General features: G+C 34.2%; 1 protein-coding gene across 1 annotated transcript in view; it reads left to right on the top strand.

The window, feature by feature from the left end:
• Positions 1–10,288, top strand: part of LOC110315738 (vomeronasal type-2 receptor 116-like) — a gene marked incomplete at its 3' end in the record, with an annotated part of 32,245 nt that extends 21,957 nt beyond the window's left edge. Inside the window, 2 exon segments of the mRNA XM_021189717.1 lie at positions 266–389; positions 10,089–10,288. Coding sequence (XP_021045376.1) covers positions 266–389; positions 10,089–10,288 — 324 coding nt within the window.
• Positions 10,289–10,296: the final 8 nt, after the last annotated feature.

Raw genomic sequence — 10,296 nt, 5'->3', positions numbered from 1 at the left:
TGAAGTTCCCTATGGCAGAGGATATGACAGTGCTGACTTTAGGAAATTGGGCAGGTTTCACCAAACTCAGGAAAGGAAAGTGATGGCTGTTGCTGACCATTTCATTTCCACTTTCATTCAACTACCAATGTAGTAAAACAGCAAAACCCAACATATTTATATATAAATTTNACTTAATACACTTTCTGTATTTATAAAATTCATGCTTAACTTGAGCCATAATTAAGAGATAAGCATTTTGTATCTTGTATTAAATATTTTTCAGACTCCTCAGTCTGTCTGCACTGAAAGCTGCACTCCTGGATTCAGGAAAGTTGTCCTTGAGAGCAAGCCTTCGTGTTGCTTTGACTGCACTCCTTGCCCAGACAATGAGATTTCCAATGAAACAGGTGAATTACTAGTTTCTCAGAAGATTTTCCATTATTTCTACAGTGCTCTCACAAAATTAAGTAATGGAAAAAAATTTAGACAAGAGAACCACGTGGTCATGCCATTACTTCATTTTAACAACTAAATCTTTTACCTGTATGTTCTCTTAAAATAACCAATAGGAATGATTCACCTTTTGAGTCATTGTAGGCATTATGGCATCAAGAATTCACTTCCGCTCAACAGAGACCAATATTCAATTTCAGCATAGAATTTAATCAATAATATTCCGAGTATTATGTCTTTGTATGGCTATTTCTTGACTCGATACTTTTCATGAAATAAATTCCATTTTCTATATGTACATTGTATTGAACATATCTCATTCCTGACAGGGGTATGATAATTTTGTTTTTATTATTTATGCTACATACCAATCCATGCCTCACCTACTGTTCTCATCCTCAGAGAGTCCCTCTCCTATCCACTTTCTCATTCTCCAATAATAGGGAGGAGTCCTCACTTTTGGCTGGCTTCTAACCCGGCATATTATTTGTCTACATTGCTAGTCAAGTCCTCTTCTACTGAGGCCAGAGAAGGCAGCCAAGTTAGGAAAACATTTGACAGACAATCAAGCACTATATAGATAGCTATCTTTTCATTTGTTTGCTGCTCATCTGCTCCATATGTAGGGAGGGGCAGGTTTTGTCTGTGAGTGTCTGCATCTGTTTCATTCAGCAGGAGAGACTATCATTAATAATTTCAGGGACTGGTACTTTCCAATGGGATGAGACTGAAGTGGAACCACTGTCTCCATTGTTTCCATTAGGAATGTTGGTTGTCTCTACCCTCAGTCTCTGCCCCAACCCCTGTTTCTGCATCTCTTGTAAAAAGGATGAATTTGGTGTCAATAATTGTGTGTGAGTTGGTTTCCCTATTGCTTCTATAGGGGCTTCCTGGCTAAAGGAGGTACAATTTCAGGTTCCAAAGAACCACTATTATGAATATGAGCTAAGGTCACCCCCTTTGATTGCTAGGGGCTCCCATATCCCAGATATTTAGCATATCCTCAAAATATTTGCCTTCCTCTACCCCAATCTATGGATTTCTATTCTCCTGGCACTCTATTCCTCTCTTGTTTTTCTCTGTATACTTGATCAGGAACACTCCAGTTCACCTCCTTGTCCCTTCAGCCATCCAGATTCCTCATTCCATCTGTCTCCTATAACTATTATATTCTACCTTCTAAGTGAGATTCAAGTACCCTCACTTGGGTGTTACCTTTAGTTTAGCTTTGGGTCTTCAGTGTGTATTATATGTATCCATATATAATTGTGAACATACCATGATGATCATTTGGGGTTACCAATCTCTGGATGATAGTCTCAAGTTCCATCAATTTGCCTGCAAAATTCATGATGTCATTTTTAAATGGCTGAATAGTACTCCATTCTGTAGGCATACCAATTATTCGTTATCTATCCATTCTTTAATTACAGGATATCTAGGCTGTTTCCAGTTTCTGATTATTAGGAAGAAAACTGATATGAACATAGTTGGACCAGTGTCACCATGGAATAATGTGCTATCTTTGGATTTATGAACAGAAGTGATGGAGCTGGGCCTTGAGGCAGAAATATTGCCACTTTTCTGATAATCTAGCAAATTGATTTCCAATGTGTCCTTGCCCAATAGAAGGTTTCTAGATTCATTAGTTACCATTTATGAATTCTTTATCTTAGTGCCTGCTCCATTGCTCTTCTGTACAGGAAGTTTTCTCTGGTACCAATGCATTACAGGCTATTCCTCAGTTTCTCTTCTACTAGATTTATTATATTTGTCTTTATGTTAAGATCTTTAGTCTACTTCATTTGTTTTGTGCAGGAAGATAGATATAAATCTATATTCATTCTTCTACATGTAGACAGCCCAGTAATTCAGCACTAATTCCTTAAGATGATTTCTTTTTCCTGTTCTATGGTTTTGTGTCTCTAGGTATGTGACCATATTTTAAGACTGATGCCATTGATCATCTTGTTTATACCTAGACGAATACCATGCAGATTTTATTACTATTACTTGAAAATATACTTAGAGTTCTGAAATGTGTGTACCTCCAATAGTTTAATTATAGATTTGGCTTGTTTTAACAATGTTGGACTATTTGTTTGTTTGTTTCTTTGCCTGTTTTTTTTCCATATGAAGTTAAGAATTGCTATTTCAACGTATGTAATTAATTGTATTGTAATTTTTACGTTAATCACATTGAATATGTAGATTGGTTTTAGTAAGTTAGCCATGTACATTATGTTAACCCTACCATTTCAAGAGCATGGGAAATCTTTCCATATTCTGATATCTTCCTTAATTTTTTTTACAGTGATTTCAAGTTCCTGTTATTAGGTGTTTAAATTGCATGGTTAGAGTTACATTAAGATAGATATATTATTTGTAAATATTGTAAAGTGTTTTAATTCACTTATTTCTTTGTCAGTTAATTTATCATTTGTATAAAAGAGGACTATTTTTTTTAGTTAATTTCCTATCTAGCCAGTTTCCTGAAAGGGTTCTCTGGTAGAATTTTGGGGTTATCTATGTTTATTATATCATCTATGTATAGCAAATCTTTGACTACTTTCTTTTCAATTTGCATCAACTTGATCTGTTTTACTTCTCTGATAGTTCAAAGTAGAACTTCAAGTACTGTGTTGAATAGATTAGAGAGAGTGGGTAGCCTTGTCTTGTCCCTGATTTTAGTGTAATTGCCTAAGTTTCTCTCCATGTAATTTGATGTTGGCTATTCTTTTGCTGTATGTTAGTTTTATAACGTTCAGATATATGCTTTGTATCACTGATTTCTCCAAGACTTTTGAAAGGAATTAGTGTCATATTTTGTCAAAGTCATTTTTCTGCATCTAATCAGATGATCATGAGAATTTTTTTCATTTTATTTATTTAGTGAATTACACAGATGGATTTTCATGTATTTAGTCATCCTTATATCTTTTGGATGAAGTTTACTAGATTATGGCTTAAAATGTTTTTGATGTATACTTGCATTCAGTTTGTGATATATATATATATATATATAGTGTGTGTTCAATTCTTCATGAATATTTATAAGGAAAGTAGTTCTAAAATTCTCTTCTTTATTGAGTCTTTGTGTAATTTGGGTAACAGTATGATGGAAGCCACATAGAATAAGTTCCACAATGTTCCTCTGGTTCTATTGTATGGAGTAATTTGTGGAGTATTGGTATTACCTCTTCTTTGAAAGTCTGGTAGAATTCTCCAATAAAACCATCTGATCCTGGACATCTTTGGTCAAGAGACATTACATAACTGCATCTCTTTTCTCAGGGTTTTAGGGCTATTTATATAGGTTTCCTGATCTTGATTTAACCTTTGTTAGTGTGTTACTTTTTTAGAAAATTACCCTCTTGGTCTGCAAACCTATAGGTGGAACAATAATATGAACTAACCAGTACCCCCAGAGCTCGTGTTTCTAGCTGCATATGTAGCAGAAGATGGCCTAATTGGCCATCACTGGGAAGACAGGCCCCATGGTCTTGCAAACTTTATATGCCCCAGTACAGGGGAATGCCAGGGCCAAGAAGTGGGAGTGGGTGGGTAGGGGAGCAATGGTGGGGAGAGGGTATAGGGAACTTTCAGGATAGCATTTCAAATGTAAATAAAGAAAATATCTAATAAAAAAGAAAATCAATCTACTTCGTGTTTGGATTACTGGATTTTCTCACCTGATTTTAAAACTTCTCACTATTAGCCCAAGTCAGATAGCAGCTATGCTGTGAACAAATATTATATTTAGGTGACTTATATATAGGGGACTAACCTTGTGAGTCAATGTAGACATGGGAGACTGTGGGAGACAGTGGTAGCTACTATGCACAAGGCATTTCAGTATTTTACATTCTTTTGATTTTAAAAGTGTACTTTTATTTTTAATTATGTGTACATGTNTTTGTATCAGAGGTAATATAGAGGTGTTCAGGTTCCTTCAGAAACTTAAAGAAACTGAAATTACANGAGGTGGTGAACCACTGGATGAGGTTGCCGAACCAAACTCAGGNCACCTGGAATAGCAATAAATAATCTCAATTGCTGAGCTATCTCTCTATCCCATGGTATTTCCTTTCTAACTTGTAAATATCAGGAATGTTCTCCACCACATGCCCACACCCCCAGGTAATTGAAGTTACTAAAGTAACGAATGTTGGCCAAGAAAAAAAAATTACCCTCTATTAAGATTTTTCTGTTTGGTAGATTACAAGATTTGAAGTAAGATCTGGTGCTTTTTTTGTTATACTGTTTTTGGTCTTGTTTTCTTTCATTTTTCTTTTTGGATTTTATTTATTTTGATAACTTCTCTATATCTTTTAGTTATTTTGTCATGGATATATCTATTTTGTTGATTTTATCTAAGAGCTATTGCTTGACTCCATTAGACTATTTTTTTTCTAATTGATTGATTCAGATTATTGAAATCACATTACTTTCTGCACTTGACTCCTCCTAACTGTGTTTTCTTCTTTTTTCTATAACTTTTAGATATACATTTAAATTCTTCATATGAAAATTTTCAAATTAAATTATTATGGGCATGGTAGTGTAATGGACTTTCCTCTTAGAATTATTTTTACTGTTTCCCAAGAATTTGTGTATGCTGTGCCTTTATTTTTACTGAATTCTAAAAAATTCTTTCTTTATTCCTTCCCTGAACCAGAGATCATAGAGTAGAGAGTGGTTCAATTTCCATAAGTGTGTATGCTTCCTGGTGTTTCTATTGTTGAAGTCCAGCTTTCCTCCATGGTGGCCTCATAGAGGAAATATGTTTTTTCAATTTTCTTGTATCTGTGAAGGATGCTTTGTGACTGATTATCTGCTAAATTTTTGGGCAAGAATTTTGTGATGAGAAAGTTGTAAATTCTTATGTGTTTGTGTGGAATTTGATTCATAATGTCTGTCAGTTTTCTTATTTCTCTATTTAGTTTTGGACTGAATATCATGTCAGTTGGTAAAAATGGGGTATAGAAATCAACTACTTTTAATATGTGGAGTTTGTTGTGTGTTTTAAACTTTAGTAATGTTACTTTTACAAACATGGATACCCTTGAATTAGGAGCATACATGTTGAGAATTGAGATATCATATTAGTAGATTTTTCCTTTGATCAGTAGGTAGTGTCCTTTCCGATTTGCTTTGATTAATTATAGTTGAAAGTCTATTTTAATAAATATAAGAATAGTTACTTCATCTTTCTTCTAGGATCTTGTGAACCAGAATAAATTATAGAATTCACTCTGAGTTAATATCTACCTGCATTGCTGAGCTGTGTTTCTTTTTTGCAGCAAAAGGATGGTGCCTGTTTATACATTTTTTCTTTTTGCCTCTTTCTTTTTTATTGGGAAATTGAGTCCATTGATGGTGAGAGACTTTGGCAGCCAGATATTGTTTACCCCTGTTATTTTGATGTTTGTAGTACTAGTGTGTATGTGTTATTGTGTGTGTTTAAATTTATTTTTCTGGTATGGAATTATGGAATTATTTATTTTCTGTGTTTTCTTAAAAGTAGCTATCCTATTTCTGTTTAAGTTTTCATTTAATTAGGTTTTTATAGGACTGAATTTGTGCATAGATATTGTCTAAATTTAGAGTTTTCTTGAAATATCATTGTTTTCTCCATCTATGTTTATTGAGAATTTTTCTAGGTTTCTTATTCGAGATTGGCATGTGTATTTCTATGGGTTTCAAGACGTTTGTCCAGGCCCTTCAGTTTTTAGAGTCTCTATCAAAAATACACAATTCTAGTAGGTCTTAAATTGTATGTTACCTAGTCTTTTTCCCTTGTTGCTTTTAATATTCTTTTTTTGTTGTTGTTCTTTAAATTTCATATTTTGATTATTTTATTGAGCGAGGACTTTCTAGTCTGTTCCAATATACTTTGTGTTCTGCAAGCAAACTAAATGTTTATAGGATTTTTCTCTTTAAGTCATGAATATTTTGTACTATGATTTTGTTGAATAACTTTTTAATCCTTGGAGCTGAGACCCTTTAATTTCTATTCCTATCATTCTTTGTTTATGAGTTTTCATTGTACCCCAAATTTCCTGGCTATTTGGTTTCAGGGCTATCTAAGAGTTAACATTTTTTTCTGTGTATGAACTATTTTCTTTTATTGTTTGCATGAGATTCTCTCCTCCATCCTTTCCATGTTGATGATTCTTGCATCTGCTGTTCTCACTCTCTTCCCTAGGGTTTCCATCTCCAGTTTTTCCTCACTTTATATTTTTTTCATTGCTTCTATTTCCACTCTCATGTCGTGAACAGTTTCATTTATTCCTGTGGTTAATTCTAATTTCTAGTATTTAAGGGATTTATTTCTTTCCTCTTTAAAATCTATATTTGGTTCTCTTCATTTCTTTAAGGAATTTATTCATTTTCTCCTTAAATGAATCTATCAACCTTATAAGAATGAATTTCAGGGCATTGTGGCTTGGTTGTGTTAAGTTATAAAGGTCTTGAAGTTGTAGGATAGGTGTGCTCTATGGTCCTTGAGTTTTCTTGTTTGAAGTCATTTCATGCCATTAGGCATCTAGATATTTTAGTCACTGCGTGTTCTTGTTATAATATATATTGTGATGGGGCTTAACCTCAATAATACTTGTGTGACAACACCCTGGTGAGACTTCTTGGATTGAGTGGTTCTGGAACATCAAGTCTTAAACTCATGGGCATAGAGATGGCAGGAGAATTTTTTCCAATTTTTTATTAGGTATTTACTTCATTTACATTTCAAATGCTATCCCAAAAGTCCCCTATAACCTCCTCCAGCACTGCTCCCCTACCCACCCACTCCCACTTCTCGGCCCTGGTGTTTCCCTGTACTGGGGCATATAAAGTTTGCAAGACCAAGGGGCCTCTCCTCCCAATGATGACTGACTAGGCCATCTTCTGCTACACATGGAGCTCTGGGGTTACTGGTTAGTTCATATTGTTGTTCCACATATAGGCTTGCAGACCCCTTCTGCTCCTTGGGTACTTTTTCTAGTTCCTCCATTGGGGGCCCTGTGTTCCATCCAATAGATGACTGTGAGCATACTTTTGTGTTTGCCAGGAACTGGCATAGCCTCAAAAGAGACAGGTATATCAGGGTCCTTTCAGCAAAATCTTGCTGGCTTATGCAATAGTGTCTGCGTTTGGTGGTTGATTATGGGATGGACCCCTGAGTGGGGCTGTTTCTGGATGGTCCATCCTTTTGTCTCTGCTCCAAACTTTGTCTTCGTAACTGCTTCCATGGGTGTTCTGTTCCCAATTCTAAGAAGGGGTGAAGTGTCCACACTTTGATCTTTGTTTTGAGTTTCATGTGCTTTGCAAATTGTTTCTTAGGTATTCTAAGTTTCTGGACTAATATCCACCTATCATTGAGTGCATATCATTCGAGTTCTTTTGTGATTGGGTTACCTCACTCAGGATGATACCCTCCAGATCCATACATTTGGATTGCAGGAGATTTTGTATCTGACATTGATACCAGATTTCTTAGAGCAGCTGGTTAGGATCATTGTTCAGGGAAGCTGGGTGTAAGAAGGGAATCTAAACTTTGTGGTTCTGGATCAACAGGTCTGATGAAGCTACACAGACAGGTGGTAGGAGAATGGAAGTCTTGTCTGGAAAGCAGGATAATTATATTTCCTTACCTATTAATTCCCATTAGTACACTATAAACACATTATACATANGTTATTCCTCTGGAAGATATAGAGATAAAACATAACGCCAAACTAACTGACTTTTCATATGGTTATAGTTCCTCTATGCAGATACAAGACATAGTCATTTCATTTATGAATTTAATGTGATTGTAGGAGGACCATAAAAATGTCACCTCAAAATTCTTCTACTTTTATAGACTAAAGATTAAACATTTCAGAGATATGTACATTTGGATTGATAGAGTAAAATGAAGAATTTTTTTTACATATATCACAATGTCAGACCTTATTGATTAAAAATAAGGAGTTAAACATTCAAAAGTTAAAGAAATTACTGATAAAATATCGGGAATTATACGAAACCTATATTTCAAGACAAACATAAGTTTTAAACAAAATAAAATTTTGTTACAAATCAGTCTCCATTAATGAATGGATATTATGTACACAAAACTGATATTCAAAACTAGCATACCATAGCAACAAAAATGATCTAAAAGCATACCAGNATAGGTTTATTTGAAGGTGACATTAGCAGAAATAGACACATTGAGAAAATATTAACTATTGTGACAGGAGAGTTTTAAAAAGCTAGATAGATACACAAATACAGAGTAGAGTGAAAATGGAATTAAATGTACAATCTTTCTATATGATTTTGGAAAAAAATGAAACAAACTAGTTTGAAATGAAACATTTACAAAAATATGCAAAGTTATACATGTCATGAAATGAGTCATTAAAGAACATGAGGAATATATATATATATTTCTTCCCCTAAGTTTGATTCACAATGATTCCGTTCTTAAAATCTGTTCAGGGGGAACACAGAAATCATGAATATTATTATTAAGTAGGTGTTTGAATGAAAAGCTTTCACTAAGTTTATCNAAACTTCCATAAGCTAATAGTTACAAAATTCTCTCAATATGTAAAGGACTTTACATCTCCCATACTAATGAGAATTTCATAAAAAAAAAAAAAAAACAGAGAAATGATTAGAGACTTAATTCCCACTAACTNTTCTGTAACATCCACAATAACATCTGTGAGATTTTCTTGTCAACAAAAATGAGAGGGTTTGGAAAAAATAAGAAATGATTTGAACAATTATTCAGTGGTATCCAATGAAGATCACATGAGAAGAAAAAATTTCATACATCTAAGACTACGAACATTTTATACAAGAAATTCAATGAGCAATATCTTTTAAAACTTGAATTCACATAATCTATTGGAAATTAAGAAACTTTTTTGTGAACTGGTATAAAAAGTGAATTATTTTTGCAGTATAATTTGGGGTTCTCAAGATCTAAATGTAAGTTTCAACTATATTATAAAATATAAATGAAAATAGGTTAAAAAAGAAAATATGAACAGTTCAATATATAGTAAAATAGATGGGCTTTAGTAATATGGTTTAATGCATATTTTCATTATCAATTTGACACAATCAACATTTATGGAATAAAAGAAAAACACTAGGAAAAAATGTTTTCAATGGATGGATTATAGGCAAGCCTCTTGGACATATTGTGGTTAGTGATGGCTGTGGGCTAGAAAGCCTCACTGGACTCTTGAGATCTCTTAGGTGGTGATCATGAGCTACATAACAAAGGTTGACGGATATGGTAGAGGCAGGGAGGGCAAAATCACATGCCAATGTATTCACATTCAGTTCTTACCTCCTTATCCCACCTTCAGTTCCTTGCTGGTTTGCTCAGTGATTTGTTAATAATGTGTAATGTGAAAAACACATNTTTCTCCAGAAGGCCAGAAGGGGCTTTTCCTCATGTTTTTTGAAAGGAGTAGAAATCCTAACTTCCTAACTTGTGGAATTATTCATTGTAGGATTCTTGTTTCTCTATACACTGAGTAGCAATGGAAGCTGATTGTAATAACAAAGCAATGAGTTTGAAGTCTATAATATATTAGGGTAAAGAGAAACCTTGACCATGGATATGTAACCAAATTCATTTCTTCCAGGTGTGGATCAGTGTGTGCACTGTCCAGAAACTCATCATGCAAGTGTAGAGAAGAGACACTGCCTGAAGAAAACTGTAACCTTTCTGTCCTATAATGATCCCTTGGGGAAGGGAATCACATTTCTGTCCCTTGGATTCTCAACTCTCACAGCTCTTGTTATTTGGGTATTTGTACACCACAGAGGCACTCCAATTATAAAGGCCAATAA

This window comes from Mus pahari, unplaced genomic scaffold, assembly GCF_900095145.1.
Source record: "Mus pahari unplaced genomic scaffold, PAHARI_EIJ_v1.1 scaffold_9506_1, whole genome shotgun sequence".
In the NCBI taxonomy this organism is placed as follows: domain Eukaryota; kingdom Metazoa; phylum Chordata; class Mammalia; order Rodentia; family Muridae; genus Mus; species Mus pahari.
This window is presented reverse-complemented; position numbering and strand designations above follow the sequence as displayed.